The sequence below is a fragment of the Diceros bicornis genome, chromosome 2 (assembly GCF_020826845.1).
Source record: "Diceros bicornis minor isolate mBicDic1 chromosome 2, mDicBic1.mat.cur, whole genome shotgun sequence".
NCBI classification, from domain to species: Eukaryota; Metazoa; Chordata; class Mammalia; order Perissodactyla; family Rhinocerotidae; genus Diceros; species Diceros bicornis.
The window spans coordinates 45190661-45210670 of NC_080741.1; the positions used below are offsets into that span (position 1 = coordinate 45190661).

At 39.9% G+C, this 20010-nt stretch overlaps 1 protein-coding gene across 2 annotated transcripts in view; it reads left to right on the plus strand.

Moving 5' to 3' along the window:
* The first annotated feature begins 3536 nt into the window (after positions 1 to 3536).
* Positions 3537 to 20010, plus strand: part of SNRK (SNF related kinase) — a 64607-nt gene continuing 48133 nt past the window's right edge. The window contains exons 1-4 of one of the 2 annotated variants that reach the window (XM_058555989.1): positions 3537 to 3639; positions 6762 to 6811; positions 16542 to 16600; positions 19827 to 19952. In XM_058555989.1, coding sequence (XP_058411972.1) covers positions 3550 to 3639; positions 6762 to 6811; positions 16542 to 16600; positions 19827 to 19952 — 325 coding nt within the window. In that variant the 5' untranslated portion in view covers positions 3537 to 3549. The remainder of the gene's footprint in view (positions 3640 to 6761; positions 6812 to 16541; positions 16601 to 19826; positions 19953 to 20010) is intronic. The other variant, XM_058555998.1, reaches the window with a different exon arrangement.

A 20010-nucleotide genomic window follows, 5' to 3' on the forward strand; every position in this document is an offset into this window, starting at 1 on the left:
TATGGGTCCAGAGAACTCCTGGCTCTGATTGGGTGGTGGTGGGGCACCACAGAGGAGGTTGGACACTGGAGTTGGGTTTTGAAGGGTAAGTAGGAATTCAGGAGATTCCAAGTGTAGGAAGTGGAGGAAAGCCGGGGTGGAGGGGTAGGTGATGTTTCCATGCAGAGGGAACAGAATGGGCAACGGCTTGGAGGTGTGAAAAAGCAATTCCCTTTCTGAGAACTGGAAAGGTTGGAGACATTGTGCACATGGAGAAGAGAAAGAAGGGGAAAGGAAGGCAGGGGGCAGATCATGAGGCACTGGGCAGGCTGTGTTCAAGTCTTTGGACAAAGGATTAAGCAGGATTTATTTGTCGGAGGAACATGGGCATCCTTCTTTTGGCCTAAATTAAATGTTGTATATCTTGGCACCATCATATTGCACTCAGTTAAAAAATATTCATTAATACACTGCTTACTGGGTGCCAGGCACCGTTTTAATACTTTATATAAACTCACTTAATACCATCAACAGTGGTTCTCAAACTCTAACCTGCATCACAATCACCTGCAAGTCTTCTTAAAACAGAAGCTAGAGTTTTTGATTTAGTAGGTCTGGAGCAGAGCCCGAGAATTTGCATTTCAATCCAGTTCCCAGGAAAAGCTGATGCTGCTGGTCCAGGGAGCACAGTTTGAGAACCACTGCTTTACATCAACCTTATAAGAAAGGTATCATTATCATCACAATTAGTCCCAACTTACAAAGGAGGAAACAGACAGAAGGTTAAGCAACTTGCACAAAGCCTTGTAGCTCTTGGCCTTGGAGCTGGGATTCAATGTCAGGCAATGTCTGCTGTGTCTCCTAGTTCACAGGATGCAAACAAGCAGAGTTAAGGGCTGGCATTTTCAATCCTTATTTGCAACTATGAAAAATATATTACACACACACACAGACACACTGGCCTTAAACGACATCTGAGATAAAAGAGTTAGAGATGCTAACTGATGCCAAGGGGGTGGTGAGGGAAAGTCTTTGAGGCACTCTTTAGGACATTCCACTGAAGTATTATTTTGGTCCTACTGGGATGAAGCCAGGATTTAGAAATGCACAAGCATCAATGCAGATAATGACTAATTAAATATGTAAGAGGAAATCATTAAATAAAATGTCACAACTCAAAATTGAACTCTACATGAATACTCAATATCTGTTTTAAAAATATTTTTAAATTTTTTATAAATTATGAAAACTAACAATATCTAGAGAAGATAACCTTGTACACATGGTGCTTTTGGGGGCAGTCCCAACATGAAAATGGCAATTCTCTCATGAATCTGTTTGCTTTTCACATCTTGATCTAATTTGTAGCATCTCCCCGGTTGCCTTCCAATAAACAACTTCTTCCTTAAATCAGTGGCATTATGTTATTTTTGAGATCTGAATCACAGAGACTGTAATACAAGCCTGCATGCTCCATCTTGTCGTTTTGTAGAGTGCCGTATATCTAATTAAAGCTTCTTACAGGTCCATAAAAAGACCTAACATTAAAAAAGCAGTTTGTGTTGGAGAAAGACCCAGGGCAGACTGAAGCAGGGGTTTCTTCATTAATAATAAAAACATTCCCTTAAATTCAAAGTTAAGTAATAATATATTAATTTGTACTTGAATATTTTTAAATATTGCCTAAGCATATTCAGATCATGTTACCACATTTATGGTGTGGAACAGAAAATGGGTCATGTTCTTGCCAGCAGCACTCCAGCTTCCCAAGAAACACTGGGGATGAATAAATGATTTACCACATGGCCAGTACTGCAACCGTCTCTCTGGAAGAGAGTTGGAGCCGACTTTAAATCACTTTATTATTCTGTTCCTTTTCATTTACTGTTTTTCCATTCTTATGCCCTTGTTTTCCTTATAGAATTTATTCAAAACTTGAGTTGCACAGCAGCAATATACTCTATTTTCCCAGGGCTTATTTATTATGGCCATTGTTTTCTGGTTACTGTTATTTCTCAGGGGCTACAGACCCGGCAGTGGAGGCCTTCAACCAAGGGAATTCTCTTGGGAGACCATTAAGGTGGTATTTTTTTCCCTTTACTTGGCTACAGGGTTCCCTGAACAGTGATATCTGCCTGATGAGAAAAGTGCATGGCCTCCCAGCTTTCCAGCAACAAGGGAAGAATTCCACAAACCAAGTTAGGAGCTCTTGCTTAACATACTGCTAACACACTGCTAGAGTCAGAATGTCTGTGTCAAAGTGAGATTATTCTTTTATGGTCCTTCTAAATCACAGTGATCCCAGAGGCGGGGACTTGACTCAGCCCTGAGGGGCAGAGGCCCACCCTGAGGCCTTCCCAAGCCTACAATCCATCACATATGCAAGCGCATTAGGGTAACTGGGAGTCCCCCTTTAATAGAAACCTTTGTTATTACCCTGAGCGTTTCACCTCCAATCAATTCACTCTTGTCATCTTCAGACATGCAAAGTTGATGCTGTAGAGAGTCTGAAAGAAAAGGCCTCTGACATTTGCAGGTCAACAGAGACAGTTGTTAAACAGCCATCTAGATTTCTCTTCTTCTAAGCAATTTCATCAAACCTGGAGGATCTAAGCAGCTTTTATTTTTCGCTTGTGTCCTTTGCTAGGGGTCCTTTCTTGGGGCAGAAGTGGAAAGAAGGGAGAAACAGAAAGGGAAAAGCAGGCTGGGGAAACCTGGCATCTGGCTCGTCGGTCTCTTCCAGGAAGCCCGGAGAGCTGATTTCCATTGTGCGCCAAGCTCTCACTGATGGGAGTCGGGAGCTCGGAGCCCCGCCACGCTCAGGCCAGCGCTAAGCTCGCTTCTGGAGCTGAACCTTCCGGTGCCACGGTTAATGCCTGGCGTATTTTGAATCTCTGACTTCATATGCTTTAGTTCTTTCCACGACCGTTTTTGCCTTTCCACGCTGTTTCCAGAGGAGGCAGCCTGGCTGGGCCAGTGTCTCCGCTGACCTTTAAAGCCAGCACGGTATTCAGACTCGGGGCTTTTCTCCTTTTGTTTAAATAGCAACAAAATTCCTTCAAATTGGGTTCCCAGAAAAAAGAAACCGTAGAGAAAAAAAAATATGTATGTATACATGTATAAATGTACACTTAATTTTTTCCCTCTCCCTGCTTAAACCTGCGCGGGAGATGGCGTGACCCTTTAAAAGGGTCAAGTGCGTGCCGCTCTCAGCCCCGCGCCCCTAGGACGCAAAGACTTGCGCGGATGCGGTCCCTTCCCTCCGATTTCCCCCGACAGCTCGCGCTACTTTTCTCAGCCATTGTCCCGTATCCCTGGTGCTTCCTCCTTCACCGTCCCCTATCCTCCTCGGGATCTTGGTCCGCTTCCTACCGCCAGCGCCGCCCAGACACGACAGGGTCGGGACGCTGCCAGGACGCCCTCCAGCAGCCCGCGCCCCTGGGCCCGCAGGTGCGCCCCGCCTCGCCCCTCCTGCGGCCCCGCCCCGGCGCTTACGCCACAGTGACGCGCGGCCCGCGCAGGCGCAGCTCGGTCCCCACCCCTCCCGCGGCCGGCCGACCGCTCGGTATTATGATTAGCGCTGGGTGCGGGGATTCGGCGGCCAGGAGGGAGTCGTCGGCGCCGCGGCGGTTGCGGACGGACGCCCGCCTGCCGGCTGAGGTAGGGGCGATCGTAGAGCGCAGCGGGGCGCGGCGGCCGTGGGCGGGCGTGGGGGGGCTGGTCCCGGCCGCCTAGTAGTCTCCGCCGTCGCCTGGCTGGGCGCCCGGCCCGAGGCGCCCGCCGCCCGCGGAAAGTAAGTTGCGCGCTCAGCGCTCCCCGCGCCGGCCGCAGCGCGGGCCCGGGAGGACGCGGGGCCGGGCTGCGGCGGTCCCCACCCGGCGCGGCGGCGGCGGCGCGGCCTGGCGGCGGGGCGCGGTGGGGCCCGGGCGGGAGCCGTCACTGCGGCGGCCGGCCGCTGGCGCCCGGAGGCCCTGCCCTTGCGGCCGCGGCGGGATTGCGGCACCTCGGGAGGCGCCCGCATCCCCGCGCCCCGCCCCGGAGCGGGCCGAGTGCGGCGCCCGCGGGCCCCGCGCCCCGGCCCGGCTCCCCGCGCACAGGTTCTCTCGCGGGGTGTGTATTCTTCAACGAATGTGTTTCCTTTTTCCAACGAGTCTAGACATCTAGCCTCAGCAAGGGGGTTCCTCGGTAAAACTGCAGCCTTACAATAGGATGGAGATACTGTTGTCTGTATAGGAAGGGCAGCGGGGTAAGGAAGGAGGAACGGTGCGGTTCCCGAGGGAGAGGCAGAATTTTTCAGATGGGGAAACCTCCGTTCCTTTCCATACTCATCGCCTGTTGATTTCTTTCTGGACCATTTTACAAAAACCTTCCTGCCTTTTATTTGGGCTTGGGATCCAGGAAAGTGACAGCCTTTTATCCTTGGGAGGGTTCCTGGAGCTGTGCTATTCCTAACAGTTGGATCAGATGCAATCCAGTAGCTTCATAGGGAGTTCGGTTCAAGTCCAGCATTTGGGGGGAATTTAGCAGTAGGGTTCTTAAATGTGTATACATCTGAGAATGTAGGATCTTTCCAACTGTCAAGTTACTTCTTTCCCCTTCTGTTTAATTGAGTGCATGCTCAGTCTTAGGAGCAGGTGATAAAGCTGACTTAATGCCTTTCACATTTCATGATGGAAGGTGAAGCAGGGCTTGCAAGTGATGAAACTGCGGGTGTTGGGCATCCTGTTGAATTGCCACGAAATTCCTGTCAAACATCAGATACCTCAATTTGGGTTCCTTGTGTGGGGTTGGAGTGCTAGTCCCAAATCTGTCTAATTTATCAGAATGTGTATCAGTGTACTTGAAAGCCTGGGGTTGTCAAGGCTTATGTAATCAATTAGTTAATTTATAATCTTGTTACATTGCTTTCCAGATTTATAAAATCATTCCCTTAGGGAAATCTGTGTTCAACATCTGCTTAACTATTTTTCTTGGAATTGGATTCCTGAAGAGGAATGTGCTGTATAAGTGGTGATTAAAATATACTAATTAGACAAGTTTCTTTAAAAAAACAAACAAACAAAACAAATACCTATTGATTCTTTTATCCAGCTATCTGATTTTCCCTATTAGGAAGACAGATGTCATTCCCATTTTACAGAACTAGAAATGAGAGAAATTACATGACATTCCCAAGGTCACCTATTGAAGCAGTGTGGTAACTGAAAATCAAGTGCATGGTGCTCCCTTTTCTTAATACTTAGGCTTTCCAGGCAGGGAACTTGAGTGCCGCCTTTCTGTTTTTTAAATTTGCACCATCAGTTTTTATTGTTTTATTTTGTGCACAAAAATTATGCTCACCCTATTCATTTTTTACTACTCTGAGTAGATTTTTTTCTGTATTATTGCAGTAAGATCCGTTCGTTTAAAACATATGAGAACTCAGAAGTTATACTAATTTTTATTTTTCTAGAACAGAAATATAGATTGGGCTTTATGGTTCTAATTTAATCCCATAACCCTAAACTGAAGGCTTTTAAATGTCCTTATTAAAATTAAAGGGCTTTCGTGATATTTTTACTGGTCGCAGGAAATATCGTTTGTCTAAACTTTAGTATGGGTGTTTCTCTTGTATAGAAAGTGAAACTAAACAGAAAAAAAGCTATTTATTTTTGGAGATATTGAGCAGCCGTGGTTCTAAGTATTGGTATAAATAAGGCATGATTTCTTCCCTGTAGCAGCTTGTCTAAGCCTAGGAGCTCGTTACACTGTCCTGGAAGAAAAGGGTACAAGTGAACAGAATTTTAGGAATTAAAAACATAGATGAGGAACTCTAAAGACTTGATGTAACCGCATGCCAGCTGTATGCTTAACAACCAAAAGATAGAGTTTTTAGCCAAGATGCTTTTATAAGAAAATTATTATTCAGAATATAGGTACTTCCTAGGGTACCTATAGTGCAGGTAAATTCTTAGAGCAACTTAGGTGGGAAAGTTGAGTGAATTCTAGCAGTTTTGAAGGTAAACTTAACCTGTGATCATTTATTTATGGAGCCTTTGTGTGTCTGTTTTGGGGGCCCTGGGTTAGAGGGTAGTAATAGGAAAGTGAATAAAAACCAGTTCTTGCCGTTAGTTGCTTACAGGCTATTGGGGACACTGAGGTAAACAGTAACAATAGGATCTGATGAATGCTGTGGTGAGGCATAGGCAAAACCCTGCAGAAACGCAGAGGTGGGGCAAGGAGCAGTCTGACGTGGGAATGCTTCATAGAGGAGGTGACAGTTGAACTGGTCTTGAAGAACAGGTAGAGTTCCCAGGCAGAGAAAAGGGGAACGGGCTCAGAGGGTTCAGGGAGCTTGAGAAGACAGGGTCAAGTGGTGGAGGAAGAACTTAGATCCTGTCCTGGAAGTGGGTGAAAGGGAGTTGAGGTGGTAGAGACAGCACAGCTGTTCTTTTTTTAAAGAATATGAAAAGGAAGCGGGAGGAGCTGGGCAGTAGCTGTGGGCATGGAGGGGCAGTGTTTTGGTATTTTGTTTTAGTTTGGGAAGTGCTGGTGTAAAATCTCTCAGACTTAGTGGTCTCACGAGTGAGCATTGGAAGTGTGTTGTTTGCCCTGGATGATCTGGAGCTACGTTATTCACACTGTGGATCATTTCCTCATCTCTTTTTCTGTATGTCCGCTTTGCGTTTAGGCCTTATATCCCATGGGAAACCATTTCTTGCCGGTGGTAGGGGAGGGACCTGTCTAATGAGGATTCCTACTCTACTTACTCTGAACGTTTATTTCTCTGCTATCACTTCCAGAGTCTCCTGAGGTTCTGCTTTGGCACCTCCAGCATTTGGCCTCTACTCAGGTAGGCTCTTCCATGACAAATCAGGCCTCTCTCCCTCCCCTGACTTGTGTTGTACCCCCCTCAAACTGCTGTCGTATGGCTACTCAGCAGTTACTTCTAAGTCGGACGGCATTATCTGCCCATGCGCTGTGATGTTTTAAGTTCCGGAGTGTTTCCAGGCTCAAAGCAAGATTGAGTCTGTCGTTTATCTAGACACATACTCCCTCAACTACATATTGGCCCAGAAATGTAATGTGGGTTATGAGACCAATGCTCCAGAAGTGTGGGTTACAGGACGTGAAATGGGTCACATCCTAGCCTTACTGGGCGTTAGTTTCTTAGTTGTTGACATGCGATTATCTTTCTTAAACCCAAAAGACTGTCAGCTCTTTGAAGGCAGAACCACTTCTTTGATCTCTGCATCCCCAGACCAGAGTCATGCCTTGTGTATAGTCAGTGTATCCAAAAAGTGACTTGATGAAGAAACTTTAAAAATGTAAACTTTAGTTTATTGATTTTATTAGCCTATTCATAGAAACCATACCCATTTTAATACAGCTGGGTTGGATTTAAATTGTTTTTCAGTAATAAAATTTCAGAACTAGAAGCAAATCTTCCACTCTATACTAGTATGCACTGGATGTTCAGGAGGTGTTGATTCCTGTCCTGTATCCCTGGTCTCAGTGAATGGCACCACCTGCTCCCACTGTCCACTAGAGTCATTCTAGGTTTCCCTCTTTGCTTTGCCCGCTGTGTCCACTAGAGTCATTCTAGGTTTCCCTTTTTGCTTTGCCCCCTGTGCATTGAGTTCTTGGATTCTACTTCCTAAGCATGTCTCCTCCATTACATCTTCATCATCACTGCCCAGATACTGGCTGCCCTCATTTTCAAGTCTAAGTAATCATTTACCTGGAGACATTTTCAGTAGTCTCCTTACCTGTCTCCCAGCTCTAGACTTGCCCTTCCAGTCTGATCTTCGCTTTGCTGCCAGAGTGGTTTGTTTAACTGTCATCTCGGATTGCTGTTCCCCTGCTCAGGATTCTTCTTTGACTTCTTAGTGCCAGCTTTCATTTGTTCATTTAATAAAATGTATCTATATATTTTGGGTAGATGCTATATTTGGCAGGCCCTGGGATACAGAGCTGAAAAAAATGGACATGGGCCTTATATGGACTGAACTTACCATTTAGTTGTAGGGCATAGATTATTAATCACATAATCACTCTAATAGTTATATAACCACAATTGTGATAAGGGCCATAATGGAAAAGGACATGGTGCTGTGGGAGGGCACAGGGAGCCAGTGTGCAGCGGGGTGGGGAGGGGAAGGCCATGGTCAGGAAGGTGACCTTTAAGCTGGGCCCTAAAGCGCAGTAAGGGCTAGCCAGACCTAAGGAATATCAGCTGATTTGCAGGGAATACAAGGCCCTTTAGGTATCTGGCCCTTGCCTCCCTGTCTGACCTTGTCTCCTACTCTCTGCATGTATTATTGTCCCAATCACATTAAGCCCTCTCAGATCTCTTTTCTGGAAAGCCTCTTTCCCAACCATCACCATCTTCAATTTTAGCTCAAACACAAAAAAATGACTTTCTCTGAGATGTCTCCTGTGAACTCTCCAAGGCAGATTTAGGGAAAAGAACACCTCTACTGGCACGTCTGTCTCTATCAGAGATTGTAAACAACTTGAGGCAGGGACCTTCCTATCATATGCAGTAGAGGTGTTTAGGGGCAGTTTGTTGGGTGAATTAGGGGTGAGGGCACTGATAGCAAAAAAAGACGGAGAACGAGGTATACAACCCCTCTCAAATATCGTACTTTCCTGGGAGGAGGCCAGCTCTGAAAAGTTGGGGGAAAAAATCATTGGGTGATTTTGATCCCACTCACACCATGCTAATGTATATTATCCTGTTTAGCTTTCATAATAACTGTCCAAGGTGGTGATTATCTTTGTTTTATAGATAAAGACGTGCCTGTTTGTAGGAGTTGAGTAACTTGGTTGGGCTCTAGATCCTGTGGTACTCTTTCCGTTGTGCTATGATACTACTCCTCATATTTGCTGAATAAATGAATTTTAATCTTTTAAAGTGCACCCTCTATGGTGAAGATAAGAAGAAAAGTTGACTATGTGGCACTTTGAAATGCCGAATCTTAGGATGCTATCCCGGCTCCTCTCTGGTGTTCCCTCCCCCTCTAAGTACACACACACCTTTTAGGCCATTATATTGTCTTTACTCTGTATTGCATAGCTAGGGAACAATGTTTGAATAATATATATAACTAGGTTTAATACTCAGCCCTGTTGGTTCTTCTGTATTAGAGAGATTATGTTTTAGATAATGTCAGTTTTACTCTTAGAGTATAACTTACCTAGATAAAGTTCATTCAGGACACTACTAACAAATATTCATGGGCACATTATAAAACTAGAATGTACTGTGTTCATGGATCTCTTTAAAGTAGTCAGAATATTGCACAGCCTTTTTATTTAGCAGTGGACAAAAGCAGAGTGGTTGAATTTTAAAGTAAAGTTTAGCTTTCTGTTTTATCTCATTTTCTACAGGTTAAACAGTTCTCTCATTATTGGCCTAAAGTATTATGAGTACTACTGAAGAAATTTGGAATGAGAATATTCAGTCTAGAGTTTCAGGGCTTGATTTTATCCTTTCCGCTCCTATTTTATGAGTATTTGCTAATCCTCTTGTGAAGGAAAGTGCTTTTTCAGAAACAAATGGAGAGAATGTAATTTGCAAACTACATTAAAATCGCAGTTTAGGAATGGCTAAAGTTTTTAAGCAGAAAATAGAACCTCCCTAAATTTTACCTTAATTACTTGCTTGGTGTTGGCTGTTCTGTGCCATTGGGGAGGAATCTTGCCATCACAAAATTGTATGCAAACTCTAAAGTTATTTTCGAGGTGCCATTCCATTTTCAGATGACCAGTAATTACCTCAGTCTGTATTTTGAGTGGTTATTTGCCTGTAACTTTCTTTCTCAACTTAAAAAGCAGTTTGTAAACATTTCAAAAAGTTTTTAGTGGAATTATTTGTTAGTCACGTTTATTAGGTGAGTCTTTGGTGGCGCTAGGGAATTTCCTCCTTTTAATTGATTGCTAGAGCAGGTAACTCACATGGCATGTCAGAATTGGAGAAACAACAGAAATGTCAAAATAGATTTATTTCAGTGCTGTTGTTTTCCTGGGAATTAGAAAGGCCTAAGTCAAAGGGAGGTGTTATATAATTGCAGGAAAAAACGCAAGGCCCAGGAGTCAGATTCCAACCTAGGCATCTCTTACCTGGGTGTAGGACTGGGGCAAAGAAAGTCCTTAACCTCTTTGACCCTGCCTTCTCATCTGTAAAATGGGTATGATACTTCCATTATATTGCAGGTTGTGAGGAATAAATGATATAACAAATGTACGGAGTCCAGTACATACATAGACTCCCAGTAATTAAGTTGTTTACTCTTTTTGAGACCTGCATCAAAACAAAACTGGAATTCTAAAATGGGCAGTTGTGGCAGTAAAAGACATTTTTAAAATATGAAATGAGACAATGAAAGAAAAGTCAACTGTGATTTTGCTATAGGACTAATTTCTATATAAACCTGCTTAGGCTACTAATAGATTTTTTGAAAAGTAGCGTGGGTGATAATGAGAGAGATCTAGTGGTCAAAACAAAAATTGGTGCTTTATGGGACTTGAAAGTGAACAGTGAACTCTTTTAATTGGTTTAAATTCTCTATTGACCTTATTCTTGTGTTGCTTTCCTGTTAATACCTCCAGAGTTTTCCTCTTCTGTTGAGGCCTCATATCAGCTCTGTGATGAGAAGCTGCTTCTATGCATTTTTAACTCTTTAATGATAATTATCCTTAAATATAATTCAAAGATATGTGGTGAATTATTTAGTATGGCAAGTTTTCCATTAGTTTTGAGAAGGTGAGAGTTCATCGCAGTTTCCTAGATGGTGAACCATTAGGTATTTTTCAGGATCAGCCTTCTTACCTCTACTAAACTTATCTCACTTCTACCCTAAAGTATAACTTCACCGAAACTGGTGATTTCCGAAGCCGGCCAGCCATATGCACTCTCTACTGCGTGTTTCCTCGACTTTCAGGAATGGTGTCCCACTACCCCCTGTTGAAGGGTAAGCCCTGGTCTGTGGGCAGCCACTGACCTTGGGGATCCTGCCTGTAGTGTTCTCTGTTCCTCCTTGGACATGCCTCTCCTAGGATAACTTGTATAATTACTTATCTTTTTATGTATAGATAACTTGTTTGTAAGATTCTAAAGGACAGGAACTGTGTTGTATCCTTCACAATTAGGGCTCAAATATTTGCTAATGAAAATAGACTCTGTTCCTGTTCCTTCTCAGCCTGAAGGAATTGCATCCCTATAGAGAAGGAAAATATTTCATTGAATATGTCTTGTTTCTTAAGAATACATAAGTAGGCTTTAGACAATATATTTTCAGGGAAATTGGTTTCTTTCATAGATCTCAATGGAAGAGTAAATTGAATGAATAATTATGTTCAGAAAGTCAAAATTTTAATAACCTCTGCCTTTCCTAGATTATAAAAGCAGCATATGTTCATTGCCAAAAATTTGAAGAGGAAAGCATAAAGAGAAAAAAAATTCTATAATCTTACCAATTTAATATTTTGATGTTTGTAATACATATATGCAGACAAATTAAATGCTTTTTAAAAAAATTGGGATCATGTGCCATGAAATTTGGTATGTGAATTTTTTTCCTTAACATTTTCTTATGAGAATTTCTCCATGAGATTAAGTAGCCTCAAAACATAGCAGCATAGTGTTAATGTTAGGTATACTGTGATTTATTTCCTTGTTGTAGACCTTTAAGTTGTTTCTGATTTTTTTGCATATATAAATTCACTGAACATTGTTGAATATAAATATTTGCCCACGTCTTTATTTCTTTAAGATGTAAATCTAGTAGTAACATGTTTAAATCAAGGATATTAATTATTTTAAGGCTCTTGATACATGTATTGCCAAATTGCTTTTCAGAAGGGTAATTTACAGTCCCAACAGTGTAAGAGAATCCCCAAATGATTGTTTTTTAAGTCAAAGTCAGTGAAATGTTAGGTGCCAGTATTTTTGTTTATGGATTAGTTGATTTTTTCCTTTTCTGATCATTTTTTAATGACCGTCTTCATCACAATATCAGCAGGGGGAAAAAAAGATGATAGGTAGTTAAAACGAGTTATGACAGTGTTAATAAAAGCTTTGGAAGAGAGATTTAGATTATTGAGTTTTTAAATTCTCCATAACTTCCAACTTATGTTCAGTTTTCCTGGCAAAGGAGTAATTGTGGGTTGGCTTTATTTATTTTGGAGTACTTTCTACACACCAGCTTTTGCATAGGTCATTATTTATTATGCGAGCACTTTATACCAGGGCTGTCACCATACTAATTTTTTAAGTCTCACATACCCTTAGGTAGAAATGGTGACATGCTTAACATTATTCATCACTTTAATGAGGCAATTCTGTTGAGGAATTTGAGCTTATTATCTGTGCTGGTCTAGGTTTTGTGGCTTGGATGTTAACCCCTTTCTCTCTACAAGTATTAAGTACTACTCTATGTCAGTTAATAAATCGCCTGTTTCCTGAGTACATTCAAATTCCTTTATATATCCTGGACTATAGCTTGTTTTACCTAGAAGAAATAAAGATTACTTGAACCAGCACTTAAAGGGATTGATCTGCATTGGCAACCCAATCGCTTCCTTGAGAGACTGGAGCAGGCTTTTCAGCTTGGCATTCCTGGTCACCTCAATGGCCCTGAGTCTGTTAAAATTGACTACTTGGAAGAAAACTTTCAGAACATATTTTAGTAGGCAGTTACCTTCACTTGGAAAGTACTTTCTCAGACGTTTGGAGGTACACTTCTGCCTATTAGGACATTTCTCATAATAAATAATTGACTTTAACCTTTTAGTTTATAGTTCCCATCTCTCTGACTTCAGACTGATACTTCATGATAACCACATAGTACTATTCAACTAATCCAGTGAAAAATGCTGGTTTCTTCCATGGCTTAGGACCTGTTGACCTATTTGTGATTTCTTCATCTGTGATTTACAGCTTATATTAATAACTCCTGGGAAGAGGAGTGCTATTCCAGAAAGGTGGAATATCGTTTGCTTTGGATAAAGGGAGCAGCAGTGGCGACTGCATGGTAGGGTTGTGTTTGTTTTGCTTGACCTGGATATTCCTGGAGGATTTAGTCTACTGTTTTCCTTTCAGCGTATACCATTTTTGTTTTAGGTATCTTTGAAATTTTAACAGTAAGATCAGAGTGGTAATATTCATTGAGAGATTGTTAGTTCCTCCACTTAACTTTTCTATAAACATACAGTGTAGTCTGATATTTCCCATGAGTAAGAATTACAGTTTTTATTTTTTGGTATTTGTAAAAGATTCCAGATAATTTCCATGTATAAGAAGTTTAAATACAATTTTAGTGTGACTTTGCAAAAAAACTCATCTTTTACTTGTCTGTATTAGACAGAGAACATTGGCACAGATTTTCTAAAAAGTATGTAGTTTGGGAGATTTTTGTATATTTAAATATTGGTGGTCTGATTTGGGGGGAAATGTATAATATTCCAAACAAAATGTAGACAGGCTATCGAAGTAGACTGATTTTTGCCCACAGCCCTTTTTGTTCAACTCCTCTACTTTCTCATGCCCTGGATTGGTTCATAATGGTTATCCATGCAGAGCCACCTTGGTTCAGTGTGCTGTTTTGTCCTCACCTCTCCTGGGAGAGGTGTGAGTAGGAGACGTTTGATATACAGACCACACTGCAGTGGTGATGATGTCAATGAAAAGCTAAAAGTGAATTTTGACAAGAATAACAGGGTGAATTCCAAATTAACAGTAGGTTTAACAGAGGCTGGTTCTACAACTGTTTTCAGCAGCTTGCAAAATGTGTGTAGGGCCACCCACACTTCCTTCCTCTTCTCCAGCCACACCCACACACTTCAGTTGCTTCTGCTCTCTTTAGCTGGGAGAACGTCAGTGTATTCTTGCAACACATACTAGTACTTGTTTTTCAAACATAAATTTCCATATCATAAACACTCTTGACTAGTTGATCTGTTTCATTTAAGTCCAGCCTAGTTATATGCATGTGTGAGTGTATGCTAAATAAGAAGACTGCTTTAGAATGGGCTAATTTAGTGGTTTTGCTGTTTTAAAAGATGTCGTTTTAGATATATAGGCGTTAAAAATATTGATTTAGAACTTAATGCATGGAAAAACGTTTATCGTATAAAGTAGAGGAAAAGTAATTATCAAACTTCATATACAATATCTTAGCTTTGTAAAGATGCGTGGGTATAAAGGATATGTACTCAAACCTGAAGAGAGGTCATCCTAGATGAGATTACAGGTGGGTTTTTTTCTCTGTTGTGCTTTTATGCATTTTCTAAATTTTCTGAAGTGAGCTTGTGTTGTTTTGTGGAAAGAAATACTTAAAAAATGGTTACAACTCCCCCTCCCCATACACGTGTGTGTGTGTCTGTGCATATTTATCCCATTTTATTAAAAAAATTGTTTCTGGGCATATATTATACATAGAAAATGATTTGGAAGGCTTTGTACCAAAACGTTAACAGAGGTTATCACAGAGAGTAGAATAATGGGTGATTTTTTAAAATTCCCCTCTCTTTTTGCCAACTATATGTTCTAATTGTATTTTTTTCCTACACTGCACAGATATTTATTTTATAATTGAAACAAAAATACTAAAAGGAAAGTGATAGGTCAAGTGAAAAAAGCAGGATACAATATATAAAGTTATGTATAGAATGATCACACTTTTGTAAAACAAAAGAAGAAACTGTATATAAATATTTGTAGAAAGACCACGAAATATTAATAGTGCTGATCTGCAGTGGTAGGACTACAGATGCCTCTTTATTCTTTCTACTTCCTATTCTGTATTTTCCAGATTTTTCTATAAGACTGCATTACTTTGATGGGAAAAAATGTAAAGGAACATTTAGTCCTTCTTGAAAGGATAGATTTGATAGAAAATCATCTTAGAATCATTTTAAAAGCAAATAATTAGATTTTTTGGGATGTTCTATTGAAAAATCATCAGACTTTGATGCCCAACTGGAGACATTATTTCCTTTATCAATCTTAAGGACCCATTTTCAATTTAGTACATTTTAGGACACTGAACAACAGAATTGTTATGAAAGCAAAAGAGATAATAGCTCAGTCAATTCATTTTCTTGAAGTAGAGTAGAAGACTGAAAGAATTTCTACTTGGGTTGGGGAGAATGCCATCATTATAACAATGATGGTGGTGGTGATAGCTGGTGTTTACTGAATGCTTAGTCTGTGCCAGCCTATAGTCTACACACTTTATACATATTAACTCATTTAATCATCACCACAACCTATGAGGTTGCACTCTTACTACCACCATTTTCTAATAGGAAACTGACCATACAGAGAGATCAGGTTTTGCTCAGGTTTCCTGGCTAGTGGTTAGTGAGCTGGGATTCAAATCCAGACGTTGGCCTTCAGAACCAGTGCTCAGGCACACTGAGCTACCACTACCACACTGCCTAGCTGTAGAGACTGTGGATGAAATAGAGGCTGTTGGAAAGAAAGAAGCAGGCAAGGGTAATGAGAGAAGCTACTGTATCCCACCTGGAGCTGAGGGCCCGGTAGGCATCCCAGGGTTCACCTGTGCCCATGACTTTGCTGGCCCCATTTGTGCTGCAGAGCTGTCCCCATCTCTCTTCATTCCCTCATTCCCAGCAGTAGACTTATTTTCACATCTACCTCTCTTTCTTACTTCTTTCACCTTTCCTATCTACCTGCTCCTACCTCATTGCACTCCTTTTCCCCCAAGCTCATGTGAGCTTGAGCTTAATATTACCTGGACACTCACCTTTAGTGTATTGTGTCAGTTGCCTTCGCTGAGTATGAATGTTTAGGCCTTTCAGTTATTTGTGTGACATTTCAGTGTCGGGGAAAGGCCTGCAAGGCTACCTCAGTCAGTACTCCCTCACTGTGCCACAAACTTAGATATCAGTGATCTGTCACATTCTCTTCGTTCATAGTGATAGTTTCTTTTTTACTATCAAATGGAAAGCCTCCAATGCAAAAGTGTTCTGTGTGTTCCCTGATGCTGGCATTATAATTGATTTCTGCTGGCCTGCTAGAGGGCACTGTGTTGGGAAGGTTGCCCTCCTTGGCTATTGGAGTGAGTGTTTCATGAGCCAGGAGTGGCTCCTGCAGGCACATTGGGCTTTGAAGCCAGGCTAAGCGGATTGGAGCCAAGGACTGCTGGCTGTTGGGCAAGTCAAGCCTCATTGTGCCTACCTTGCAGGCTCTTGGTGAGGATTCAGTGAAAAGTGGATTTGGTGCCGGTTACCCAGGAGGCATTTAGAAAATGGAGAATTTACTGCTGTTCCTTATTCTTATTTCCTCCTCCTTCCAGTGGAATAATCTTTCTGACCTGTCTCCCTGGAACAATCTTTATGTATCTGTTCACTGTGAAATTCCTGTTGACTAAAGATTCTTTGAATGGGTTGTAATTCATCAAGGGGAGAAAGATAAAGGGAGACTGGGTCACTAAAGAGAAATTTGCCATTTTTATATGTTTGCCTGGATCCAGCCTTAGGGTATATATTTTGACTTTAAGCAAAGTTAAAGCAAATAGAACTAAACTAAAATCTTTTTCTGTATTTTCTTTTAGGAGAACGAAGCAACCAAGAAAACACAGTAATAAGGATTATTCAGTATGCAGTTTGCAGGGTATGTCTTGGAGCTGGTACAAAGTCACTTTTACTTTATATAAGCCACCTCTTAACATTCGGCATTGATGTTCAGAATGATTCTTGGGCACTGCAAGATCCTCAAAGATCAAAAAATAATTTAATTATTTCCTGTGCTAACTCAAAATGCACTTGATAGTAGGATTAGACAGTGGGCTAATATTTAAAAAGATGTTCAGTAACAAGGACGTTTTTCCTCCCAACCTCCAGTTAATCATAATGTCCTGTTTTTAGGTATACAATTGTAGTTTCATAGACAATGAAAAAGGCATATGTGTACACAAAAAAAGTAAATTCTTTGATAGTGAGAGTGACTAATCATTTTACTACAAGGTAGTCTGTCATTATGAAGAGACTCTATGAGATACTTTCCCATGAACTTGCTGGTAGATTAAAAATTATTTCACTGTGCTCTTTTCCTGGCACAGTTCTGGAAGGAGAAACATCAAAGTGTTAATAGTGATTAGCTCTGGGTGTCTGAGACCCTGAAAAAAGACTTTTTTCCCCTTATCTGTATATTCGTTTATTACTTTTGTAATAAAATTAAAAATAAAAACTAATTAAACTAAAATTTAATTTAAACAAACTCAGGTTTATTTATTAAATCTGATATAAATGCCACTTTCTAGGAATATGTTTAAACTGAAGTGATAGATGAAAAAAACAAATATACTTGGGGGCAACCTGAAGAAGTTTGTTTTGAAAGCTAAAGTTGCATTTGCAAGCTTGTGCCGTAGAAACATAGACTTGCGTAGAATTTTAAGTATAATTACTGCCCTTATGATTAGTTGAAGTTAAAGATTTAAAGATACTTTTCTGCCCCTTGGAGTTAGCTTAGAGTTTCTGTTTTTGAAAATTAAATATGCCTGAATTAAACTTTCTTTTGGGGAACTACTGTCCATATAAAGCAAGATCTTTCCACTGGCTTTTCCTGTTAATCTTATCATTAATATTATTAGCTCAGCAAGAATAATATACAATATAGAAGAAATTTTGCTTTTTCTCCAAAACCTATACGTAATACTGGTTTCCTATTTTAAAAATTTTAATAGAAACAGAATTAGTGATTAAGTTTTGTTCCTGAAATTAATTTGCAGGAACAGTGTAGCGTAGTGGTTGAAAGCACAGATTTTGGTGTCAGGTAGCCCTGGGTTCAAATCCCAGCTCTTTTTACACACTGGCCCTGTAGCCTAGGCTGAGTTACTTACTGTTTCTGTGCCTCAAAATCAGGCTAATAATCCCTGTCTCTGAGGGCACTGTAAGGATTAAATGAGGATGATGTAAAGCATTTGATATGTAACTGGCATATTGTATTCACTCACTGAATAGTAGTTGATATTTATTATTTCAGTAATTATTAAAATATAAAAACTGTATTAGTAAACATATTAACATTGGCTTTTTAAACTTATAATATATTTTTTGAGGTAGCCCCAGATATGTGATTTAGATCATTTCACTTTGCATGTGAGAATGACTTTCTCTCTCTTTTGCAGTTGGTATTTTAACTCTTAAGATGATGTTATCCTAAATGTAACATCATTTAGAGTGGTCAAATGTGTATAAAGGATATGGGCTCTGAAATAAGAATTTGGTTTGAATCTTTACTTCAGCCCTTAATAAAAGTTATACCTAGAACAGAGTCTGTTTCCTTGGTTATAAAAATGGGACTCATACCTCTTACAATTGTCAAGATTCAGTGACACAATCCAGTTTGATTCATTTTGCACAAACACTTATAGTAGGTTTTCACTAAATGTTAGCTTTTATTCTGTTCTTTTAAGCAAAAAGGAGATTTAAAGGAATTTAATGTTAGTGCTTTTTTAAAAAAACTACCTTATTTTATGTATAATTTAGTTTTTTGAGATATTTTCATCTTAGTGGAGTAAATAATATAAGTATTGTTCTTAATAAAAAGTGACTGAAGATGTGAAACTATGTACTGGGAGCATTAGAAAAGTCTTCACAAAGGGATAAATATGCACTAATAGGAAAGAGAAAGTCTTGGGAGTTTGCTGTATTTCTCATTGGATTTTGTTATTTAATTCTATTAAATTTTGGTCAGAAAAAATAAGGGGAGTTCAGTCTTTGAGATTTAAAATGATGACTTAATTTGTATAATCTTATACAATTATTTGTTTTTCTGAGTCCAGGTCATTTATAAGAACCTATTTCTATATTTAGGGTTACATTATAAAGGTTGAGAATTTTAAATGCCGTATGAAATATGGTCTTTAAAACCAAATGGGTTTTAAGACTTAAATGGTCTTTAAGACTTATATGGTTTAAGAATGCATGCCTGTTTATTCTTGAAATATAAGCAGATCATGGTGGGTTTTGTTTGAAAGTTGGAAAACTATAATAAAGATAAGCATAACTGATAAGTACAAAAAGTGAGGGCTAGTCAGTCAGCAGATATTTATTAAGCATCTCACTGTGTACCAGATACTGTTCTAGGCACTGGTGATGCAAGAGCAAACAATTGCCTTGTAAACATTTTGGAAAAAATTTGCATTTCAAAATTTAACAAAATTTTGATTACTTATTGTATGTAAAACACTGTTCTAGGTGTGGGGTGGGGGTAGAAGAGAAAGATAGAACCTTAGCGTCCTCAGGAACCTTGCAGTCTCAGGATGGAGATGGTGTATACAAAAACCTGTGGAATAAGACCACATGGGATGGAGGTGTCCCAAGGTGCTTTGGAGATACAGAGAAGAGAAAGTAATTCCAGCTGGGACAGTTAGAGAAGGCTTCACTGAAGGGATTTTTTTGTATTTATGGGAAATAGTGCTAGTCTTGGAATAACAGGAAAAGTTATTGGCTTTCTGTCCAAATGTTTATTCTTTATGTTTTCCCTTGTCAATTCTTGCCTTGTTTTTTAAGACACTAATTGAAATTACTTTTGAAAAATGTTTTTTTAAAACATTTTAAACTTATTAAACTTGCCAGTTTTCTTATGTCTGACATCACCAAAAAATTGTTTCAACAAACTAATTTTTTTTTAGCTGGCAAAATTTAATATGGTATTTAAATTCTTAACCTTTGTAATGTAAACCTAAATATATTGATAAGTTATTATAATGGCCCTGACTCATTTTATATCTCAATTTATTTACTTCAAGCTTGTGTTAAAACAAAATTTAAAAACAATGAAGCTATAAAAGGAAAAGTTACAGAAACTTAATTTTGTTCCTCTTATTTTGTAGATGTCCATGGTGACATTGAAAATGAATTCCTTATTTTCACCAGATATTCTTATATGAGAAGATCCGTTTCAAACAGTCTAAATATTTTTTCTTCTGTTGGACCAGCATGGCAGGATTCAAGCGAGGGTATGATGGAAAGATTGCTGGATTATATGATCTGGATAAAACCTTGGGTCGAGGTCAT